This window comes from Rhea americana, unplaced genomic scaffold, assembly GCF_003343005.1.
Source record: "Rhea americana isolate MKP2758 unplaced genomic scaffold, rheAme1 scaffold_93, whole genome shotgun sequence".
NCBI lineage: Eukaryota > Metazoa > Chordata > Aves > Rheiformes > Rheidae > Rhea > Rhea americana.
The window spans coordinates 3,229,514-3,255,192 of record NW_028187122.1 but is presented as its reverse complement, the minus strand read 5'-3'; the positions used below and the strand labels follow the sequence as shown (position 1 = coordinate 3,255,192).

Genomic DNA, 25,679 nt, shown 5'->3' with positions numbered 1-25,679 from the left:
ATGATTCTTCATTAACAGGAGGACTAAAGGTAGAAGAAAAAAATATGATCATCTTACTGTGAAAAATGACCGTTTTAAATTATGTAACACAGTCTTACATTTACCCTCCACTGAAAATACCTGATAATTCTTTCATTGCTATACCAAAAATGCTTTTCTATTGTCAAAAGAAARAAACATGTTACAGTTTTGAGGTAAGCAGATACTATATAACACAAGCCATTACGGTTCCAGAGACAGATTAAGTTAACGCAATACAAAGCCAAAAGATACTAAAATGGCCAACAGGGATGTCATGATACCGTGACAAATCCCTGCRTATAGCTCTGCAATAACCTGTGCACTTAGCCTAACTCAGCCCTACCTCTGACCAAAGTGGGATGCTGTCTGCACAAAGACAGCCTGCAGGTYGTGAAGTCACTTGGTTCTGGTATGGGAAATGGCTGAAGAAAAGACTTGGGCTGGGGCCAGAAACCCTGCATCGCTGGAGAGAAGGAAAGCAGAGGCGGGAGTTCCAGGCTTCCAGCTCCATCCTGCATCACAACTTCCACGACATTAGGAAGTGCCCCCAGGGAATGGTTTTGGCTCTCTACCAAGAACAAACCACTGGGGGAGCAAAGATCCTCCCCTCTTTATGTCCAATTCCACCTAACTCCAAAAGGAGGAGAGAAACAGTATCTGCATTTTGAAAGATTCAAATGGTACTGCTCACCACTTCCTCATTATTCTGAACTGGTTTTTATATTATATTACATAAGAAAATGAAACTGCAGAATCGTTTGGTGCATGTCTGGTTTATCTCTTCCCCAGCAGCTACTGGCCAAAATCTATGTTAAATAATGTTTGTTATTAGCCACGCGGAAAGAGAAAGCTTGTATTTTTATATCAAAATACCAAAAACTGCCCCTTCACAAGCAAGCAACAAATTGAAATTATTTTGAACCATAAGAATTGCTTGATTAACAACTTCAACTACTGTGATAAAATCACTTATAGCAAGCACTTTTCATTCAAAATTTGGGAAACATAACTTTGAATATTGAACACTACTCAGCAATTGAGCTAGAAAAAAATACTCTTCAGGTTTAAATGTCAATCAATTTAATAAAAACAGAATAGTTTACAAGGGAATAAAAATATAGGCATGGTTCTTTGAAACATACCTCRTAAGAACTTGGAAGTTTTAATTTTAAGCTGAGAAACTTTTTGATAGTTCCCACGGTCACTCGAGTGGAACAGCGGATAAATTTCTTCATTAAACCCTAAAGCAACCAGAGCAAAACAGAAAAGCCATGTCAGAGATTTTGGAGCTAAGCATTTTCATTTTTCATTAAATAGCATATAAGCAATCTTTAGTGCAAGAACATCTGTAAGTATTAAAAAAAAAAAAAAAGACCAATTTCACTGCACTTCCTTCTGATCCATAATGGCACCATAGGTACATTCTTGTTTCTTTGTTTTATGAAATTTGCAAGATGACAAATGAAGTCATTTAGCCCATCTCTGGTTCTAAAGAATTTTACAAAAGATAGAGAAGGACAGAAAATGTAAGAACATGGATACTCTGAATGTCTGAGTTAGTAACACTGGTAGTCAAACTGGAATTTCTTTAGTCCTTCAGAGAAAAGAGGAAGTAAAAATGACCTCCAGTAATCTAGGTAAAATACAGAGAAGATACAATCTTGAGACATGATCTATTACCACAGATTCTGTGATCCAATTGGCTAATAGTTTTGATTTAAGAGGAAAGCTGAAAACCTGAGACTCCTAACATAGTGATGGTGACATAGATTTCTTACTATATGGCATAGATGGACAGAGATATACAAACTCTCCTACTGAACAAAAACTTTCTTCCTGTGTAAGAACTTCCAAAATCATACTTGTAACACAGCACACATAGAATATAAGTCAGCATTTGATTAGGCAAATGTTTCACACTTCCTAATGTCTTTGCCATTTAATAAAATATTATTAGAATCTGAAAGGATTTCTAAACACTTTCTTCTAGGCTTGATAGACTTAGATAATCATCTTTTATTGAAATGAAACAAAGTATCCCTAATTCTAGTTATTTCCCCCTAATAACAGCAAAGAGTACATATTATTCTAAACATTTTACAGAGAGGAAAAAGTGATCTGCTCAAGGCTGCAGACAACAAATGAGTGTCAGAATGAGGTTTATAGGTCAGAAGATCTAGGCTGCAGTCATTCTGTGCGTAATGTCTGAAAAGCAGAGCTTCATGCTGCCATGGCGAAACAGCAGTTCTGAAAGCGTGAGGCAGCTCATCTACTGTTAGCTTTTTAAGTACCACTGTGGTATGTGGTAATCTGCTATTTAACACAGTAACACACCATCAAGTCTGCAGACTAAGATTCTGTAACATAATGAAAAAAATTCAGTCACAGATAGATAATGCTATGAAATTCCGTAAAAATTCAGAGTCTTTGAAATGCCTCAAACAAAAGGACTAAACCATGGTGGAAGGAGAGATAGGTCATCACTTATGTCTCATTTAAATTTACTGCAAATTGCTATGAAGTTATTTAGTTCCTGTAAAGTGCTATTCTGCCAACAACCAACCGTAAGAGTACAGATTATTTTAACTACTCACTTTTACTACATTATCCCCTGACTGCCCATTGTTGCGTAAACAGTCAAGGCAGATAGCAATCTGTGGGTCACTCCGGTGATAGTCTTTATCTTCTTCATTTTCATCACCTTCCTCATCGACTTTGGGCTTATCAGCTTTTGGACTTTCATCTGTAAAATACAAAGACCATACTATTTAGGTGTAAAACAGTTCAAAGTTATAATGGCAACAAACATTTATTTAAAGTAATACTTTGCTCTAATAGCATCTTTTTCTTCAAAATAACTTTATGTAATTTTATTTCAGTGTACTCTTAAATTGATCAATTAACAAATCTCTGAAAAGGAAGTTTTAGTACTGAAATTTTAATGTAATATGCATACAACAGATTTCTATGTGACAGAAAATAATTAGGCTGATGGACTGCTACTGATTACGGATGTCTATTTTTGTTTGTGTCCAGTTTAAAGTCCTCAACCGTAACGCATCAAGATCACTCAGCCATGCATACCTACCTACTCTGTGGTGTGACAGTTCACTGCCAAGAAATACACTGCTTTTAAATACACAGTGGGATAACTAATCCTCCCACTTGTATATCAAAGTAATATGTGTAAGTAATCCACATTTACTGCCTGCTGTAATAATCCTGTGGAGACCAGTTCCTGAAATGTTATTACGAAGTATGTTAATGAAAGATAAAACTTAACTTTCACCCACTTTTGACCTAGTCTAGGCAATGCCATTGCAAAAATTCCATGCGCCTTTCTGCAGTAGAATTTTGAATAGCTAGTATTTACTTACTTATTCCCCTTAAAGAAAAAAGAGGATTGCTCCCCATTTTTTTTGACAGAATACATATAGCCTATAACAATCACATATGCCATGTTTTTCTTCTTGTTGATGCTGTTACACATTCTACTGAATCTTAGTTTAAATATTAAACTATTTAGAAAAGGTACCATCTCCTACAGATTTCAAAGGTTCAGCACAGTTGACCCAAATCTTAAGAGCTGCAAGACTATTTAGATGCTGCTGCACTGTGCATAAATAATAACAATGCAGTGAAGTAAAACAGCATAATTTTTAAAGATTTGGAATACGGTATACAATAACACTATCATATACGTTATTTGCAATGATTTTTTCCTCTATCTGCTAATTCATTATTTTGATTTAAAACAGCGGCATAAAACTTTTTATGCTCTGTTGGCATAAAACATTATCAGAAAATATGCCCAAGTAACATGAATTTTGGACATTTCTGATAAACTTTCAAATTGAATTCTGCTGTTTTCCTACTTTTACCATCAACTTTTTATACGACATTTAAGAGAGTTATGATGAGAAGACAGAACGAAAACCTTAAGGAATACCAAGCTATGCACAAGCTTGTAGACACTAATTAGTTTACTTCATTAAGTTTTCATATTCAAGTTCCATTTTAAGCTTATATATTATTTTCTTTCTTACAATTTTGAAATATCTTAGAATTAAAATAAAAGCTTTGTCCATGAATTCTTACTAGCCACTCAGTCTTTCAACTGAGTATATCCCTACTGTCTCTGATTTCCTATGAACAGAAATTACACTATCAAGCTACACAATTTTTATTTTTGTAGAAGTCCAGGAATTAAACTCTCTTAATCAAGCAGGCAAAGTCCACCTGTCACAAGCATTTGTCTGAGGAGGAGCATCTATGATTCATAGATTCTTCAGCAATATAAATATACCTACAGTATTCAGCAGTTACCAGTGTTGGATAATAGAGGACGTTTTCATTACATAGTTTGAAAAATCTTGAAAGGCAAACCAATTAAAGACCTAGGTAAATTAGCAAATTTCCAACCACAAAATCATCCCAGAAACATATACACAAAAACCCCTCATCTTTCAAGATTTTCTACAGAAATTGAAATGTGCCTCCATGTCCCAACGGCACCGTACTATTTACTAGAAAGGCACTTGTAGGTATTAGAATTGATAATGTTTACACAGGCCACCTCCAGAAATCAACGTGTTGGTACATTAAAAGCATTTTATTAAACCTCAACAAGACACAATTAAAAAAACCGTGAAAATTACAACTTTTAATAATTTACTATAGATCGTAAGTGCAAAGGTTGGAAACAGTATTGTGACCTGTGGTACTATGACTATGGGTTTGCAGGGCAGTAGTCTTGGCAACACAGTCCCTTCTTACTGGAATTATTCTAAATATTTTATTTTCAGGAAAGATTCTAAATGCTTGTTTAAGCCAGAGAATAAACTAAATGCTCATAATTTATCTTAATGTGTTATCATGGCTTTGCCACCATCAGAACCTTGTCATCAACTGCAAAATGTACAGAACTATTGCAAAAGGACACAGAATGTTTCATATTAAAAAGAGGATATTATAAACAACAGAGTGCAGGAAAGAATATTACAAGAAGTTTACCTGACAGTGATCTTTTAGAAGAAATAGCTATTTTTTTTAGATTAGCAGAGCTTTTCAAATACCAAAAAAAAAAAAAAAAAAAAAAAAAAGCATTTTGGAATCTACATAAAACAATTGTTTAGCATGTGTGAAAAACTGTTTTACTACTTTTCACAACTAATTCTTGACAACCTCCTACTTAACAGCTGGTCAAATTTGATAATAGAAAATAATCTGTGAAAATGATTTGAGTAGTTCCACATCCTACGGTTCGATGGAATATAAGTAGGATCAAATTAAAAAATATGTAATATTAAATTTAGAATTTAAACAGAAAATTGAAAGACTGCTGAATGTGAGAGCTTGGGAAAAGCAAATAAAAATAATAATAATATTTCTAGCGTTTGTAAAACAACAGATTACGTTTACATAGGCCCAGATTGAATTTATATACGTTAAGAGCTTCTATAGTATTGTTAAATTCAGTAGAACCAACGTACGAGCATAAGTGTTTGTAGAATCAGGGCTTACAGAAGAGTTATTTTATCCAACATACAAGAGAGGAGAGAGGAAAAAAAAATCATCACCTTGTCCATTTTCTTGAGGTTTGTTTTTTTTCCAAAATTCGATCTCTCGCTGCAGTTCCTCTAGTTAACATCAAAGAACAGTAATGTGAATTTTTAAATCAATACTAGAAAAAATATCACTAGAAATAGCAATACTCCCCTCCATCAACCCAAAGAAGTACCGAAACCAAATCAGAAACTTACGTTCTCGCAGTCCAGGCACCAGCTTAAATATGATTTCCTCTAAGGTGTTATCCAGCCTTTCAACAGGAAAAGATACATTTCACATTAAGTAGGAAACAGCATTAAATATTTTTAACTTCTGAAGAATAAGAACTTCTGAATAATAAAATGAATAGCACAACTTTTCCAGTAAAAAAAAAAAAAAAATCATGCACAAACCAATTGATTTTATAGCTAGAGAGACAGAAAACACATGTTAAAGGCTTATCTCAACCACCTCTTGCCTGGACTTCTTTTAGAAATAACCCAAGAATTTATTTAATGTACAAAGACATAAAAAGGAATTAAAGAGGAATATTTTACTCTGTAAAATTTTCATTGTTTTTAATCTGTGTTACATGCAAATATAAACTATGTTTCTAAAAAGAACCAACAGGAAAGAGGTATCCAGTTTTCAGATCCAAGTAGTAAGCTTTGCAATAACAAGCACCATTATCATATTCCTGTAAACTTCTGCTTATAGCTGATTTTCTTCCTGACCTAAAACCCATTGTTAAAAGCTACTGGATAATCATTTTAAAGATTCCTGTTGCTGCAACATCTCTATGCCATAAAGCGTAACATTCCATCTCTTGATTAAAAAGATGAAAAATTTTAACCATTCTGAGAACAGATCATGCATAAAGCCTGATGCTTAGTACAGTGCAGATGTGGCACAGGCAAATTTTATTACAGAATCGCTAGTTTCAAATGTTTTTGGTTTTGATGTGCAAACTGACTTTTTGAAACTGAAGATTGGTACTACGTTACTTGTGTAAAATCCTGTGAAAAGACGATGGTTCCACTGTAATTTGTATCAGCATACCTAGCAAGTCAGTAGGTATTAAATTGCTTTCACTGGTAGATATAAAATAAATTAAAAGAAGGGTCCATATTTTGGTACTCTCAACTGCAGTTCTACAGATAAAAATAAGCTAACACCTGAAATCCAGCTGTGCAATACAGGTCAATAAAAGCATGCAGCTGATTTTGGTGGAGATACAAACCAGTGTGTAGACGCAAGTGATCGAGTAACTGATATAGCATTTACGTCTTCAGTTTGTATACTCCCAAATGTAAATCTTTTCTGATATTTCAAGTCTTGCCTGGCAAGTCTTTTTGGTCTCAGCCAACTCAGACCCAAAGAAGTACAAAGCTGAATCAGAATCACCACTCAATTTCTGCAGCTGCAATGACTTTAAATGGTGTGGATTTGAAAAACAAATTTACTAACCACCACATCAATGCAAGTTATACCATTTCATCCCTTACACAGGCTTTACGATACAACTGCACTTCATGCTTAGGTCATTCAGTTCTTATATGGTCTTTTCACRTCCTCAAATTTTATTTCAAGAGACTGGGAACTATGAGGTTTTCATGTCTTTAGTTTAGCCATAGTCTCTCCCTCTACCTCAGAGAAATACCTCACACATACAGCATTAAGGTCTAGAGACAAATGCACACGGGCTTCAGGGCATCCACACTAGAAACTGCTTAGTGCAAGCTTGTTCAGGAACCGATTAGGTGAGATGCTGCAGTAAGAGCTAATTTATTTTATTTCATGTTTTAAGCTTATTTTTTGCTCATTCTTCTTTTCATATTTTTAAATACTGTTAAATAATACAGTAAGATTGATTTTAAGTTTACAAGTCCTTTATAGTCTGTAAAAAGTGATAAACCTGTCATGAAAACCTGAACAGGCAATATTCCCTACTCACCACAGCCCAGACGAACCACGCTTGGCAGGATAAAGGAACCCATGCAGACATCCATGCCGCCCTGGCTAGACAGCTCCCGCTACCCAAGCTAACTCATCTAAACCTGTTATGAGTTCRTCCATCACACTGAAGAATGTAGTTTCATACCTTGATATATTATTCTATAATATAGAAATACTATATATTCTATACTATATATAGAAAACTAGCTGTAACAGCGCCTTCTCAAAGATAAAGCGCATTTATCTTTGTTAATGATAAAACTATTTTTTTTCCTTCTCTGAATTTTACCTACTCTTCTATACATTTAGTCTATCATCTGCTTTCTATTTCCTCTCCATGTCTCACTTATCCTTTGGTTTCCTCCGTCTCTTTTTCTGTTTCCTTTCCTTTTCTCTCCTCTGCTCTCTCTACCTTGCCTTGTGAATAGTAACCTATGCTGTTAAAAAAAAAAAAATCCAAGAAAAGTTCAAGGCAATATAGGCAGAGAAATGAAGCAACTTAAGACAGAGGCAGAAGCTACAAAACAGAAATTGCSTTTGGTATATCTATGTTTTCAGTAATTTGTCTTCCCAATAATTTTATGTGAACACACATTACAGACCAATACTGTATTTATGTATACATGTATGYATATGTATACACATAAGTATATACATACATATGTATAAAATACAATATAGGCCTGTTATAAAACATATTTCTGAGAATCCCCACTTAGCACTTTTTATTAGGTCTTCAACAGCTCAAAAGAAAAGTCACACAAATATAGCAAGAGAATTAGCATACTTACTGAATTTATGATGCTAGCCCCAAGAACTGATCTCATACTATACTCAATGATTTTCTTATCTTTCAAAGAATAAAGAAAACGAGGTACCCCTCCCTCAAGAAGTATAAACACTAATGAAAATGAAGTACCCCAGGACTTGGGGGGGGGGGAGAAGTAGGGAAACCGCCCTCCATCATTATCTGATTTTTAAGTACAGTGAAACTAAACTTCAACTACAAAGAATAATTCAGGAAATTATAAAAAAGATTCTCAATTTGAGAGGTATCTTACAGTATTCCTATCATCCAAGTCAATGAGAACTCTAAGAGAGATTCACATTTCTGTGACTCGCATCATACTCTTTCCAAAATGAAACTRTGTGATATTAACTCCAAAGTTGGTCTTGATCATTTAGTATACTTCCTGTCAAAGCTGAAACATGAGCATCAAGTATTTTAGACACACCTCTCTCCAATCTCCCCATTTTCCAACCTCCAAAAAAGAATACATTGAACCTGGCATTAATCTCTGCTTTTCATAGGTCCATCCCCCTCCCAATTCTATAATACTGAATGAATTACAAGATCAAAGCAACTCTCTGATAATAGGTAATTAACTGAAGTAAAGCAAATAAAATTATCACTCAGGAAAACCAGCATCCAAAGCAGCATGCTCACAAGAAAAAAGAACTTGGCCTTCGTGGTATAACCAGAATCCTACTGAATATTCATGCACATACAATTCTGTTAAATCATTACAGTGATTTCTAGAATTCAGTACTTACTGTAAAAATTTAATTTTCATTTTAGAGATGGACATTAAGTGTCAGAGTTGCAATTATAGTTTCAACACATTCTAAATACTGCCAGCTGAAAGACATTTCTAAAAAAACTCAGATATTTATGAAGTTATTCAGAATTGAGTTTATGAAGTACCTATATCTCAAAGATCTTTCCTTAAAAATACTACTTACAATGTTCAATGCCATGTCTCAAAAAATTATTGCATTCTCAAGCACTAATGGGACTGAGCTCTCTGAAGTCACACAGTACAATATGCACATTAAGTTATGCAGGCAACATCCAAAAAACATAAATTTCATTACTGTGGTCATATGCTCTTCTGATTATTAATTCAGTAAATTTAAAAAATGTTTCATAAAATACAACCAGCTAATTACTAGTTATATGCAGTTTCTTGGCAAAACAAACCCCTTTCACCCCTGCATGGGGTTTCAGGAAATATCCCAGAGAAAATAGCTCTTCCTGCATTTCTGGCTTATGGTCTTAACTTTTCTCACCCTTCTATCATTTCCTGTTTAAAGTATATTATTATTCTACTAAACTTCTTGTAGACGTTTCAGAAAATGCATTTTCAGCTCTTCTGAAATGGTCCTGTCAGAATAAAAGTAGTATTTCTYAAATGCTTTGTCTTCAGCTTTTCAGTGCATTATGCACTCTGTACAGAGTCTTACGCTATGGCAGACACAGTACCTCGGACAGTGATAGGAGATCAGAAGAATACCTATTGTAAATATCTACATAAATCTATTTAGCCCTACCCTGACAGTTTTAAAGATTTACACTAATCACACTCTTAGAGCCACTAAATTTAAGCTCTTTCAACTATCCTCTTGATATACAGCTGAAGAATGCCAATCTCCCAGGAATTTCTTTGCACACACATATCTAAAATGTAAAGCACTCTGTAGCAAGCTGTAGCAAACACAAGGAAATTAGGAAGTAATACCGACCCTAGTAAATTCTAGACTTGAATATTAATTCTCAGACGGACATAAGAAAATTTCCTCTAAATTTACAGTAGTACTACAAAACAAATAAACCTCAGAGCAGAACAGTGGCACTTATTTTTCTCCCTTTTTTTTTAAGCCTGTATAGGAGATGAAAGATAGCTGTGAGAAGCAAGCAATCCTTCCTTGAGGACAGTCATTAAGATTGCATTATGTTTTCAGGAATTTGAATCAGACACTTAGGATAGCCTTGCCTGGGTAGCATCCAGTTAATTTTAGCAGGTTTCACTGGGCACACAGTGACCAAGAAAATAGMTAGTTTACTTTTTACTGCTTTGATTTCTACAGAGCTCACTGATTCAAATCCTCTTTTCAGCTAAGAGACTGGTTTCCACAAAAAATAAAAATGAACAAATAGTCAGCTCTTGTAAGCACATGTTCATCCTTGCACGCAAGCTCTCTCACTCTCTCGCGATGCGTGGCCAGTTGAGTTTGTTATTTGATTAATTCAAATACTAGGTATGCAAAAAACTACCTGACAGATCAACTAAGGAAAATATCTTCTAAAATTACTTGGATCATATTAGGTTGTACAGTCCCATACRGAAGGACAAAACTGTAAGTTTTTACAACACTTTTCAACTACACAACAAGAAACTGCAACGCTTCAAGGCAAGTAGCTTAGTAATAGGTGAAATTGCTCCTAAAAAAGTATCATTTTTCACCAACATAAAAATATACCTTAAGATTAGGAATTCCCAAGGTTCACAAAATGTTGACAAACTTTGTACAAGTAACATTAGACAGGCAGACATAAATTTCTTTTTATTATCTCATCTGTGGTCCTGGAAGACACGAAAAGTTAAGCCTACAAAAATATCCTAAGACTCAATTATCCCACTCTAAGAAAACGGGTGAAGAGTTAAAAAAAAAGTCCCTTCAACAGAACGAGCAAGCATTTGTTTGTGGGTGGTTTAATCAAACCAGCATCCGTTCCCTAATGAATACATTAAACAGCACTCATTTTTCTCACGTAATTTTAATCCTAAAAAATTCCTTTCAGAAATCCCTTACTTCCAGKAATCACCAATAATTACAGCTAATACATCATTATTTTGCAGTTCAATAGAGACAAACCAGGTAAGTAAATCTAGGGCAGAGGATCACAATGTATCACCACATGGTGCCTGTGATCACTTCCACGATTGCTCATGAGCTCAGGAAATAGAAAGTTTAAACTAACAAGGACATTAAGCTATGGTGTCCTCAGCAGCTGGCATTGCTGCCCAGCAGTTAGTGCCATGTAGGTATCACTGCTCATCTGAGGCACTTTCTGTTACTTAAAAAAGATGACATGCATAGTAAGACCACAGCAGTTTAATATAACTACCATCAACTGGAATGCTTTAAATCCCTTTAAAGTCCTTCAACAATATTTTAAACAATTTGTTCTAGTTACCAAATATTGAGAGAAAAGCAAACACTGAACAGAGATCCAACTGATTTCCATTCGGACCTACTTCATTTAATACAAGAAAAWTTTACAAATTCTCCTCTTAAGCATACCTTATGAATTACAGGCTTATACTGGAAGAGGATATCAGCATAAACTTGCTTTGTTCCCCTTTTCAGAACCTGTCACAGTCTGTATTTGTAGTCCTACACAGATAACCTACTGTCTAGCTGTTTAGATAACAGCTATCTTAGAAGAGTTTCCCTATTCCAGGTAACTGTACTAGCAGGGATTTACTAGAGTAAGTTTATCTCCATAGGTAATCACTTGATTTAGATGACAATACTGATTGGCTTTAAGACTTACATAAGCCAGCAGTATAAGAGAACTATTCAATTTTGATTACGTATCCCACTTTAATTTATTCAGGATATGGGGCACAACTTTGTCAGAAATCTCTGCAGCAGGCAGAGGAAGAACACTTATGCAAGGCTTTTCATCCTGCAGGCTGCCAGTAAGAACACTCCAAGAAGTAGCTAAAACTTTTGGGGGTGGGGGGTGAAGAGGCAGGGAAAGAAGAACTGTTCATAAATTGTCAGAATTTCTTCCATTTCTTCCACCTATAATGACATTTCTTGATTTCTCTGTACTATGCTTTTAAGATAGCTCTCATTTTTGTTTCAACGTTACATCATCAACAGAGAATCCAGAACTTCAATAAAAACAATCATTTAAACAATGTTGTGTAAGTTATTGTGATATAAAAAAATGCACATAATCAAGAAAGCACACTTTCAGTGTCAAAACTGTTTATCGTGACTGCCTTGTGATCAATCTGACAGCAGATGTCAATTTAGATTGGTAAGCCTATCCCTTGAAAAACAGTTATTTTTATGACTGATTTTCTATATAGCTCTAAGAAAAAAGTTACATGCAGTATAGAATCTCCTAAATCATCTGGAAGATGAACTACAGTAATTCACTTCATGTAAAGAGTAAGAGGTGTCTGGTTTGTTTCTTTGTTTAGAGGTTTTTATTCATAAAATACAGCCAGTCTCACTGAGTCTTTCCCTTATCTTTTTTTGTTTTACTATATCTAAAAATCTCATTTTACTACTTACTTGGTGACTAAAAACTGGCAAAATCTACAGGCAATAGCAGCTGATATATAATTTTACAAAAAAAAAAAAAAAAAAAAAAAAAAAAAAAAAAAAAAAAAAAAAAAAAAAAAAAAAAAAAAAAAAAAAAAAAAAAAAAAAAGAAAAAAAGAATTCACTTTCAGAATAAGGATATTAAGAGTTTAAAATTTTTTCTTCCATACATTTCAGCAAATGTTGTTTAATGACATCTTACCGTAACATTTCTAGCGGATTGGTCTCATGAACTTGGTTGCCACACCTGGGACAGTCATTGCTGTCTTCGAAGTGCTGAACAATACAAGTCTTACAAACTGAAGGACAGGGAAAAAAAAAGTATATAGCTTAGATCAGGATCTAAATATTATTGATTGTACATAGCCTGCTATTGTTAACAGCTACCTACTTCATGCATCAAACATAAAAGGCTATTATTTTAAAGTAAATAATTACAAGGTACTATATAATTCCTTATCTACTCGTTACCCAAAGCTAGTTCTGCTCAGTCCAGCAGCACTGACTTCAGCAGAACAGGTTAGACAAACACTGCTTTATAGCATGCAGTATTTTTATCTTATAATTGTCACAGCATTGTAAAATGCAACAATCACACCCTGCAGCTTATGCAAGGAACAGGTTCTGAGAAAGTGCATATTGGGGAGCTGTAGCCCAATCGGAGCCATTCATTACTTCAGACAATTTGAAAATTACTTGCGCACACTATTTTATTTTCTTCGGCCTTGCTCACAACTAAAGAATACTGCTGTAAGCACTTCTTTAAAAAGTTCACAAAAACTGTACAAAAGCTCAAAATGGCTGCTTCTCTTTCTACATCACCCCTTCAAAAGCGATAACAGAAGTAAGAGCAAACATTTAATACTTCAATCTTATCATGAAAATCAGGATCATCATCATGGTAAGTATAAATAAACCCATAACAACAATGAGAATTTAAAATCCAGTAAACTGGTATCAAACTGAACAAAGTGCTGCATTGCTGTTGCTTTCAAATGATTAATCRCAGACAGCAGATTTTACCTTCATTAATAAGAAAATGGAACCCAAGTTATTTTGCTATTATTGTATTACAACATTCTGGGTGGAGATAAACTCCCTTTTCCATTCATTATTACTTCACTTAAACTGAAATGAGAACTACAAATTCAACAGTAAATGGACCRAAAAAGTAAACAGAACTGCTGCAACCGCAATGTGCCTTCCGCTGAAACACTATTTTACAATTTCTCTCATCAATAATCCAAAGAACTAAGAGCACTCCTATGAAAAACTGGTACACCTATCGTATGGCAATCTTGAAACCTGTARGAAAAACAAGCATTTTAACAAATGTCACCTAACAAGCCAAGTCTGCACTCATGTTTATCTTAAAAATGCTCAGAAGGTTACCACAAATCAGTGGAATCTGATAATATACATACATTAAACCCTGTGTAGGTGTTTTTTTAATCTGGTTTAAAACATTACATTCAATACACTAACTTCATAGCTTTAGTAAAAATTACAATTAACTTTCCCTTTTAAATCTGACATGCAGACTTCAAAGCTCAGTGACTGGCTCTTTTCATTAGAGGGACCGGTGGCTGCCCTCTCTAAGCTAGATAGCTCTAGCAGAGTGGACGCGTGGTGGATTTCTGGTAATTCTGGTAAAATCAGTCCCATAAGACCATAAATCCTGCCAAACAAGCCCAGTAAGTGGGGCACAGTGCTGTCCTCTGGATATAGGGACTCTGAAATGGAGCCRAAAACACTGGTGCTATGAAAGTACAGTACAACCCTTAGGATAAATGGTTTTTTGTTTTTGTTTTATTTTAATCCTCAAGCTATAAGGTTTTTGGCACTGGCATAGAGATGCAAGAAACCGTAATCACAGAACTCTTCTGATATCACAAACTTCCTGTAATTTGTTAAATTACTGCACTTAGTTCATTTTTGCACRAGTATTCCCTAATACTCTTACAGGGTAGGAGGTCTAATCCAGACCAACAAATGCTATGTTCTATACTGACAGGACTTTTCTATATCCTTTTTATATCTAAACTTCAAACATTTTGCTGCTGTAGTGTTGTTATACCAGTATTTTACAACTATTTTCTTTAGACTTTGGGTGATCAATACATTAAACTTAGGACACAAAAAATTTCATCACCGAAACAGAAGCACTCATGCCTCAGTCCAATAGAGCACTTAAGAGTTATTAGGACTTATGTTTAAAGTTAAGTATGTTCTTAAGACATATGTAGTTAGGATTTCCATAACCTCTCTTTGCTAACACAACTGAGAATCTCCATTACAACTCTAAAAAAAAAATAAAAAAAAATAAAAAGTAACTTTTGAAAATGAAAATACATGAAAATTTTTAGGTGAAAGATTATTTTAAAGATGTAGTAGCTGCACATGTTCAACCATAGGYAAACATCATAAAGCGGAATTCTTTAGTTTATCAGCAGCTCCCTTCCTCAGGTATCCTCGGTCCCCTAAGTATCCAAACTATCTTTACTTCTGTCACCCACCAGAGATGCAAAGTGCGAGGAGCAACAGAAGACATCCTTGAGCTCCTTCACCAATCAAAACTCAGCTACATACACAGAACAATGTAATAGAGAAGAGGAACAGACTGTAAAACTTATACAAAATCACCCCTCCAAAAATACTGATCATCATTTTCGTTTTCTTACATTAGTGCACTAGCTGGATAAGAGTTAGAGATTGCTCATTTCAACTAGCCATGTCAAAATTAAAGAGCGTTTTTTTTGTTGTTGTTGTTGTTGGTTTTGGTTTTGTTTTTTTTTTTTTTTTTTTCATTTCTTCATCCAGGTCTTTCATAGGCTTTTTTAATTGTATTGTTTGCTTTGGATACTGTGATTAAAACTTTTTATCTGCACTTTATCTTAAAATGGCTTAAGTTTTGTATGACTGTGAAGTAAATAGATAAAAAAAAGGCATTCCTCAGCAAAAAGTGTCATGAATCTGCTCAGCTGCACTTGCTTTAAACAAAATATCCTGACTCTTAATTGCAACCTCCAGCATACTCAAAGGTAACAGAGTTTATTTCAGATGCACAGGCCTGGAGAGGCACAGTAACATGCAGTAATTTGAAAAGCCTTCTCGCCTGTAGCATGCTGGGGTGCATGCTCCGGCCCCTAAGATGACAGTGTGACAAGCAGGTATCAGAGTCACGGGCGAAGGGGCAGCACCACTGTCCCAACGCCAAATATTTGGAAGAGACACTGCCTAAGACATAAAGCTCAGTGAAAACATGTACTGATGAAAAAATAGAAGCCYTAAAAGCAGCAGCATTACTTACAAGCAGCAACCAGCACCATTTGAGTGGTTACAATCAGCACAGATGGAGCTTGATAAGCTAGCCAAAGTGTAATATTCTCCTAAATTTTTCTTGCTCATCTTCAAACTAATTATCATATTTTTCCTTCTTTGATACTATGAGCAGTCCAGAAGACTAGCAAAAAAAAATGCCTCTAGACAAATTAGGAACATGTCATGTCATATGAGCTTTGGAACAAACACTATTAACACTAATTAATGAAATTCTGATATAATGCWCATGAGGAAGCGAGAATCAAGTGATCTTTTCCCTCTGAAATAGTATATAACATAGTCCTGGTATCAAGTCATTCATTTATCTTATTGAGAAATGAGAAATGACCCATCATAAAAAGATCCCACTCTGAACATATGATACAAATATTGAAACAGAAGTATCTTTTGATAATATGAACAAAACCATGATGGAAGAAGCTCTTTAATTGACAGCAATACCTATTATAAACTCTGTAAARAAAACTAAGTACTTTAAACACAATATGGTATGTAGATACTGCATATAAATGTTAAACTGCATCTACATTTATTTCACGCAGCTCAGATTTTTTAGAGAAAGAAGATGGTCTAGAAAAGAATATATTGCAATGAATGGCAGCAATTAACATCACTGAAGATTACAACTTCCCTGTTCATTGACAGAAAAGATCCTTTCTTCCCATTAATCAAAAAAAGAGGGCATTTCTGGAGCATGATTCTTCCATATTATTGAAGCAGAAAGCATTAAAGCTATTAAGTATAGAGATACTGGGTCTGGGTGAAGTTGATTAAAGATCTAAAGACTATTAACATATTAAGTCAGAAATCAGAGATAGAAACAAAGGTTTTAAGGCTAAAAGTCTGAAATAGAAGTCTTAGAGTAAGCATTTCCTGGATGACTTCAAGGAGAACCAAAATAATCATGTTCTGTTCAAACTTCTTTATAACTCAGGAGATCTGTGGGACATGCTATTGTCAACTGATCTCTTCAGCTGCAACATCTGACATCTCATAAGCCTGGTTTCTACAGTGTGCTGAAAARTGGAGATGACACATTACCTCTGCCAGGAGAAACTGAACAGATTATTGGTGGGTGATGACAATACTGATGAGAACCACAGGGTTAAGAATCATCTGTTATGTTAGAAATTCCATTAGTCAGAGAATATTAATTTAGAGGGTGTGAAAAAAGTCATAGCAGCTACTATGATGATGAAATCAAAGTCTAACACAATCATAAATAATGGCCATATGGAAATTCAGCTAAAAGCCACGGAAGTAAGTAACATAAGAGTTTGGTTATTCTAAATCTTTTCTAACCTGACATCAAGAAATTGGGCTTAAGCATAACTTTATTTCAATACAGACGAGAAAGTAAGACAGAGCTCCTCGTCTACTAAAACCTCTGATAAATGAGGGAATTGTTTTTATTTATTCATTTATTTTGTAAGCCTCCAGTCCAGTAGAAGCAACATCTCCTCTTTGGATTCAGTTTTTCTAATCTGATGCAAATTTTGAAGGATTGATAAAGAATAGGAAATTTGTAAAAATATGGTACAAACATTTATCAACATTCAGAATTCCCCAAAATTTCATTTTTAAGCTGACAAGCTCTATAGTGAACCTTCTTTTATTCTGGAAATTTTAGCAATGGAGACTGAGAACACTGGCACAAAAATCCTTCAAAAGGATTACCAGKGGCTTGGTATCAATACCAGAAAGTGGGGTTTTTTGTTTGTTTTTTTTTCCTGTACGCAATTAGAATCCCCTACCAGCCTTCTTCAGACCACACTCCCCRGAGCTTTTAGAAAGCCATGTTTGAAATTCTTTGAGGAGAGTTTCTTTACCCACCCTTGAGATCTCTGCTCCATTCATGTCTCAGAATTTCTTGAAGTCTATGATGAGATGACACTGATCTCTTCTGACTACCTTGAAACTGGACTCATTGATCTGCCTTGTAAAGATAATCTACACTTGGCTTTCCTAAGTTTTTTGTTTTCCAAACAGACAAAAGAATCTGAGCTATGGCTTTTGATCCTAACCAGAAAAAACTTGGAACAATTATTGTTCAGAAGAACTACACCACAGGAGAGAGAATTAACGAATTTGTTTAAAGCCAGAYGATTGGCTCCCAAAAGCTTCCAAGTTTAGCAATGTTTGTAGAAATACTAAGTATTGCTAAATATAAAACCTGTAAATTAAAAAATTATTTATAATATAAACCAATCTGTGGAAAGGAACCAAAGTCCTCAGTCTCAATATATTTATGTGCCCTCTTTGGACCTTTTCTGAGAGAGGAGGGCACCCATACAAGCCATGGGGGTCCAGGAAAGAGACTAATAATTAATGAAGATTTGAAACTCCAGTGGAAGAGAGGTCTATGAGTTAAACATATACAGATGAAACATCATAAAGATCTAGGAATCTTAGGAATAATGTTCTACACAGATGCTTTCCCTACCCCTACAAACACACAGATTTGGACCAAGTCTTTGTGCAGCTAGGTCAAAGCACGAAGTCATCTTACACCATGAAGGAAAAAGAAGAAAACTGTAAATCGATATTGAAGTAATCTAAAACAACAACTGCTTTTTCTCATGTAAAGTTATGCTGCCATTAGGATTTGTTTTTCAAAAGGTATATGTGATTTACTGACAGCAACACAGAAGTCAAACATACACAGAAATTCTAGCACTCAAGAATAATGATCTGTGATACTCTCAGCAGGAGGGAATCAACAACCAGTATTTTCATGTATGACAGGTATAATCTTCCTGTGTTACTCTCAGTAAAAGAGACATATAGGAGAACATTTTCCAAAGACTATCACTTTTAAGTTTCAGAGAACAGGATGGAGTCAAAGTATTGTGTGAAAAGGGGAGGGAAAATTCTCTAATTTTAAAACAAAATTGAATTACAGATATACTTAATTCATCACTGCAGGAAATTAATTAAAGAAAAACAAACTTTTTACACTTATGGTATACATTAACAAAATTATATGGTTTTACTTGTTTCATTGTAGATCACAGATTAACAGAAAAAAGGCGAAAGTAAACAACTTTATCACATGCACCAACAAAATGAGGACCCATACTTCCTGGTTGTACTGTGACACTTTGGATGAGCCCTAATAAAAGTTAAACTCACATAAAATGATTTACTACAACTGATAAAGAGTATTTATATGACATGTGCTAATTTGCTGGCAAGCGTAACATACTACACAATGCTACATTTTCCAATACAGAGACATCTGGTTCATATATGTTTTCAAATCTTGGTATTCAGCTGAAAAAATACATATACAAGCTTCAGGATGTATACGTATATATATGTATGTATATGTATCAGTATGTGTCTTACACATACACACAGAAAGTACTTATCTTGTGCACATCTAAACACATATAGCTCAGTAGAAAGAGTCTTCCTASGATACTTTTAAAATGCTGATCAACGAGGTATCTAAATAAATTTTAAACTTCATCTTTTCTTTCTTTTTTTTTTTAACGCTATATTCTACAAGGGAAAGTTTAATTAGTTAACTATRGGACAAACAGACAAAACTATGGGACAGTCAGAGCTGCGTAGCCTCTAAATTCATCCAAGGATCTCCTCTCTYAGAGTCAAAATAAATCACTCCTTGAATCAGTGAGGAAAGGAGGGCACAAGATAGGCACAGCTAGYAGAACATCAAACCCATCTTGGTGATGGCAAGAGATGTAACAAATCATTTGGTATGTTTAATAAAGTTGTTAATCTACTATCAGAGAAGCTTTTCCAACATTTAAAACTTATTTTAGAAGCCACTTACTTTTAGGGAAAGTCTTTGCACAGAAACAGGAAAAAAAGAAAAAAAGACTTTGATATACTTCACCACCTTTCTGAAAAAAAAACCCATTCACATGAGACTACTCCACTGTTAATTACAATCACCAGACACAGTCAAACTTGGTTCTCTTCTATCAAGACAGAAATAACAGTAGTATTTGATGATCAAAAAAGACTATATGGTTTGAAATTTTCTCTTTCAAAGTAAGATGGGTCTGTTGACCTTTAAGAGCTGCTGAAAGTTATTTACTGAAGCTTCCATGGAAAGAGAGGCATGAAAACAGCTCAGCTTGCCTCTCTGACGTGGGAAGGTTTACTGCAGTTATGTTCTGTCTGGACCTCTTCGTGAGAACAGATTTTGGACCGTACAACAAAACTGAAAAACATTCAGGTTGCAAGACTGCAAACTTTCAGACTATACTTTTATATTGAAAACTCCATCTATCTGGTCATTCTCCTATGCAGATAGGTATCTCTAAACTGCGGGAAAGGTAAGTCTTCCATCACTGTGACATTAAGGATTATATCAATAAACACTGTATTTCCGGGTTATGATGCTGCTCTGTCTTAATAATTTGAAAGGATTATCTCTAGAATGCTCTGGAAAACTCTTCTTATTTGTGTTACTCAGAAGGCCCAAGATAGTTTGAAATTCCTAGTTAGACATTTCACTTGCACCTCTAACATCTTTATATCTATTCAGATGATCAAGAACCTATCCTGAATCCTATCTTGAATTTCCATGCTATGGTAGAGCTATTGTAAAGATAGATCAGATAAATATCCTCCAAAGGAAAGACAGACTAGAGGTCTAAAGGGTAATTTAAGTTAAAAGATCAAAAAAACACAGAGGGTATCTACAATCCTGTCCACAGAACTACCTCAGAATATACTCTTCTCCCTTCTGAAGAGTTCACTCAGGAAAAAAGTTGTCCATATGCTTCAACGGCTTCCATATTGGTATGGTAACTTAACTCATAAGCCATAAGCCATTGCTTTAAACTAGAATCATCAGGGGACAAGGACACAGGCTCAGAGTTAAGGGAGGAAATGCTGCAAAAGGAGAAGGGGGTGGGGTGGGGATGGTAGGCAGTAGAGAAGGCTACAAGRTAAACTTTCACTTTCGCACTCCAAGGCTAACCTGGTGTGTCTGTGCACTACCCACAGAGCCTAAGGCAACAAACAAGAAGTATGAGAAAGTTATGCGAAGTCACAGGACCATGATGTGATTGGAACCACAGAGTCTCAGCGGGGTAGCGCACATGACTGAAGCCCTGTCATGGATGGGTATAAGATATTTGGGAAGGACAGGCAGGGAAGAAGAAGGAGAGTCATTTTGTGAAACGGAGCTTATTGGCTGCACCAAGTTCCAGTATGAAACCAGACTTGCATCTGTTGAGAGCCTCTAAGTCAAGATGAGCTAGGAAATGAGTAAATGGTGGGGGTTCATGTTACAGGCTATCCAACAAGATACAAGGTGCCTGCAGCTTTCTATAACAAACTAGCAGAAGTCTCCCAATCAGATCTTGGTCTTCATGACTTCTACTAGGAGGACAATGCACTGTGCAAGCGATCTAGGAAGTTTCTAAACTGTACTGGCTGACAATTTCCCAATGCAAATGCTAAAGAAGCAAATGCTCCACCTGATCTGCTATTCATAAAGAGGAAAAAAACGGTGATGAGTGCAGCCACAGACAGCAGCTTGCCTTGTAGTGACTGCAAGATGACTGAGTTCAGGATATGGAGGAAGGTTAAAAGCTGAACAGCAGTTAGGACTCTGAATGTCAGCAGATGGAGCTTCAGCTTGTTTAGGCAAGTGCTAGTCAGAATTCCCAGGGAGGCTGCCAGTAGAAAGAGGAGAGCTGGCTGATTTTTAAAGAAAACTTACTTAGACCTCAAGAGCAAGCCAGCCCATTGTATGGKGAATTCTGGCAGAACTTCTTGGTGCAAAAGATTCATTATAAATATGCAAAATCAGAGCATATTCAAGTGGAAACAAGAATGGCCAACAAAAGGATACTTAAGGATAAAACCTGGAAAGCCAGAACTCAGTCAGAGCTAAAACTAACGAGGCATATAAGGAGATACTACAAGCAGGCTAGCAGAAGTACTAAAGCAGTTCAGGGARAATTTGAGTCTGTTGATGAATGAGCGAGACAATTCAGGGATGGATTATATGAAGAGATCTGAAGTCCTTAATGTCTTTTTTGCCTTGGTCTTCATAGGCAGAGCCTGATCCCAAATCTCCATGCACACCAGCATGATTTGAGGAGGAGAGGGACAACCAATATCCAGGGAACAGCAGGTTAGGGCCTACTAAAAGAAGCTGGATGTATTCAAATCTGTAAGCCAGACAGGATTCACTAAGCTGAAGGAGCTGAGGCAGATGTGAGGCTGCTTTCTGTCACTGATAAAAAATGATGGTGGTTATGGGAGATCCCTGATGACTACAGAGGATAGTGTCACGACCTATTTAATCTGTGCCATATTTAAGAAAGACAAGAAGAAAGACCCAAGGAAATATAGCCAAATAGCCTCCCCTAACTCCCTGGAAAGATGGTAGATCATGTTTCCTTGGAATCGATTTCCATATATGTGAAGGACAACAAGGTAATCAGGAATAATCAAGAGATTTACCAAGAGCTACCACTACTGAGGCTAATAGGTGATCTAGTAAAAGCCTTATCATCTGCAGGGTAGTTACAGCAGTGACAGAACCAAACTCTTCTTGGGTCACAAAGTAACAAGCAGCAGCGGTCACAAGTTGTGGTTTGGTAGGGCATCCAGAAAAACTCTTTCGCTAGCTAGACAGGGAAGCAGTGGAAATGGTTATTCAGAGAGGTTGTGCAATTCCATTCTTGGAATTTAAGATTCAACCATACAAAGTCATGGCTTACCTGGTCTACTGTTGGCAAGAGACCTGTTCCACATAAGAGGTCGGCCTAGAAAACCTCCAAAGCTCCCTTCCAGCCAACATTTCTACGATCATATAAACAGTCTGATATATTTTAGGACACTAAAGAATGTTCCTGAGAAAAGTTTATTTTTCAAGTTTTATAAGCTCTCACTGTGCTAAACAATGGAGAGACTCAGGAGACAGACAACGGGACATATCCCCAAGCTCACATCTAGCCCGCTTGAGCCAGTAGTTCTTAAATATCTTTGACAATTGTGTAACAGACTAGAAAAAGAGGTCTCAGTCCATAAGACAAAATCATTCTGTTGAAAGAAGCAAAACCATAAAGTACTGAGTGTGTAAAACAACTAATTATTCTTACAGAATTATAAGCATTTCCCTCCAGAGAGGGTACAAACAGTTTGCACTGCAGAAGCCTAACCTGCTCTTACTCTTCCCAGTAAGAGCTGGGCTTCAATCGTCCATCCAAAATTTCCAAAGCCCTCATCAGAAACATCTTTTATTAAAAAGGTACACATTTTTCAATGCAGAACTTACTTCACTACTTAACTTTTTCTGCAAACACAGAAAATATGAAATTAAGTACTGATCAATTTGCTTACTATTGATCACAATAGCTCTTATATGATTACCAGARATCATGTACATGAATACACACTTTTCATCTCTTTCAGAGCAATAAATTGTGTTCTAGTTACTTAATGACTATATTCTGCTTCTTAAACTGTTAATATCTGCAGATTCTGGTCATTCATACAACACTTTTTTGAATTATGGCAATTACTAGTACATGCAGTACTAGTAATCTGAGACATTTGAAATGTCTCATTTTCCTTTCCAGCATTATAAACTTCTTATTTTGGCAACAAAAATTACTTTYAAAGAAAGGTCACCTAACTTTCTGCATTTCTAGTTAATGACCAAATATGTTACAGTTTTTGTGTGGGGAGACCTCTGCAACCATACAGAAGCTTGATAAACTTCACTTGCACTAAGCTGGTTGTAGAGTTGGGAACCAGGCAGTAATAGAGCTGTCTGGCTCCTCAGCGAAAATCTACAAGTGGGCAAGAGCAACAGATGTTGTTGAGGAAAAAAAAATGCTTCTTTTGCCATTATTGTTTTGTAAKGGGAACAAAAGTAAATAAACAAATGAATTATCTAGACAGAAGGATACCATAATAAAAATAAGTCAAAGGTTTAACTGATTTTTGATGTCAACATATTTGCCTSTTCCCAACCTTTAAAAAAGTCACTAAAAAAGAACTTTAATGATGTAACTTGTCCATTTCCAAATGAAAAATCATTTAGTAATCGCTAGTATACTTCTCTCCCATTTTATTTAAAGTTGTTGTAAGAACTTTTTGCTTGTCTCCTCCTAAACTTAAAAATTCCTTTACCAAATAACCCAAAGCAGAAGAATAATAGCCCAGAACATTTTATAACCCTTGGCTGACAGGAGACTTCAAAAAAATTCAGTTCAAAATAGTCTAAAAACACTAAGTTAAAAATAATATTATCATAATGCTAAACAATAATATACTATGAACAACATACAGGAATGATATGTTTTAATTTTCTATRCTCTTGATATACTAGAGACATAATWACCATAATTCAAAAATTAGCARTAACAACAAGAACAATACTGCACAAAAATGTCAGGAAATGCTAATAAAAGGCTCTTACTAAGATTTATTAAAGGTTTACATATTGGAAAACTACCAAAAAGTGTATGGTTTTGCTACTCTTCTTTTAAGAGGATTCAGACTTATTTGGAAAGATGCCAAACTCTCAAGACATTCTAAACAAACCATTTTCTATTCAGGAACAAATCTGAAAAATTCAAGTGTGTAAGTAATTTACCTCATACAAGTAGGCCCACTGAATTTGACAGGACCATTTGTATGTTTAACATCATTCACATTAATGTTTTGGAATAGAGTAACTCTTGTAATCCAAATAAGCATAAGGCAACCTAAATAGCCTTTCCAGAGCCAGTCTCATTCAAAGAGACCTACTCCTTACAAAAACACTCTGCCAGCCTCCAAGCATGTCTATGCACTGCGCCATTGAACGCAATGCAATACAGAGACACGTATGCTAGTGCTGACYAAACTGGTGCATCTGCACCTGTTGGCAGCGTGCATTAAGTTTCAATAGCAGCCYGGTTCTATTATCAAAATACCACACCCAGCCTAATGATCTTACCTCTGATCAGCAGGGCACAGGGATTTATGTTTGGTTCTGGAGCCAGCACAATCACCACTAGCATGGGGAAAGGAAAGGGGTATCTTCACCCTGCATGCTGCTAAGCAGAGTAGACGTGCTCTCAAGATGAGCCAAATGGCAGACTACTGACTAGGTCACCCCACCAGAGACTTCATACCATTCCATGCAACACTTAATARGTAAACAAAACCCAGTACAGAATGTAACACTTCAAGGAAGTCTTACTTACAAAKGACAGATGTTTTGCAAAGTGCTACTTACATGTATGGAGGCACTCAGTTACTGTAGTTGGCTTGATAAGATAACCTTTACAGATATAGCAGGTGATATGAGGATTGAAATCTTTCACCAAGTGCTTCCTCTGAGTAGCCATTCGTGGGGTAGGGAATGCTGACAGAGTGCTCCGGGCCCGAGTAGCAAATCCGAGAGGTGCAGACGCCTGCAGTTCACAAGAGCTGCTCTGCTGCTGCGTGCGACCGGACTTCCCCAAGCATTGGATCGAAATTCTGGCGGTYTCACAGGGACAGGGCTCCTAACTCCCGCGCCAGCGTCAGGTGAGCCATTTTCATACCTGCGACACAYGTGGAAAGAGAGAGGCGCGTGAACCTGCCGGAACGACACCGATGACCGTGCCCCAGCGGACAAGTGTCGCCATAAACTTGGCGCAGGCTCCCGCGTGTTATTTATGTAACAGCAACTGCGCGCCCGGCGCCGGGAGCCGCGCTCC

At 35.9% G+C, this 25,679-nt stretch overlaps 1 protein-coding gene across 3 annotated transcripts in view; it reads right to left on the bottom strand.

Annotated features, from left to right (window-relative positions):
• The window catches only part of PCGF5 (polycomb group ring finger 5), a 76,905-nt gene that overhangs the window by 16,575 nt on the left and 34,651 nt on the right, over positions 1-25,679 (bottom strand). For all 3 annotated transcript variants that reach the window (XM_085324820.1, XM_085324819.1, XM_085324821.1), the window contains exons 4-9: positions 25,214-25,523; positions 12,851-12,947; positions 5,784-5,839; positions 5,601-5,660; positions 2,616-2,764; positions 1,164-1,262 (exon numbers count right to left, since the gene is read on the bottom strand). In XM_085324820.1, coding sequence (XP_085180946.1) covers positions 1,164-1,262; positions 2,616-2,764; positions 5,601-5,660; positions 5,784-5,839; positions 12,851-12,947; positions 25,214-25,325 — 573 coding nt within the window. In that variant the 5' untranslated portion in view covers positions 25,326-25,523. The remainder of the gene's footprint in view (positions 1-1,163; positions 1,263-2,615; positions 2,765-5,600; positions 5,661-5,783; positions 5,840-12,850; positions 12,948-25,213; positions 25,524-25,679) is intronic.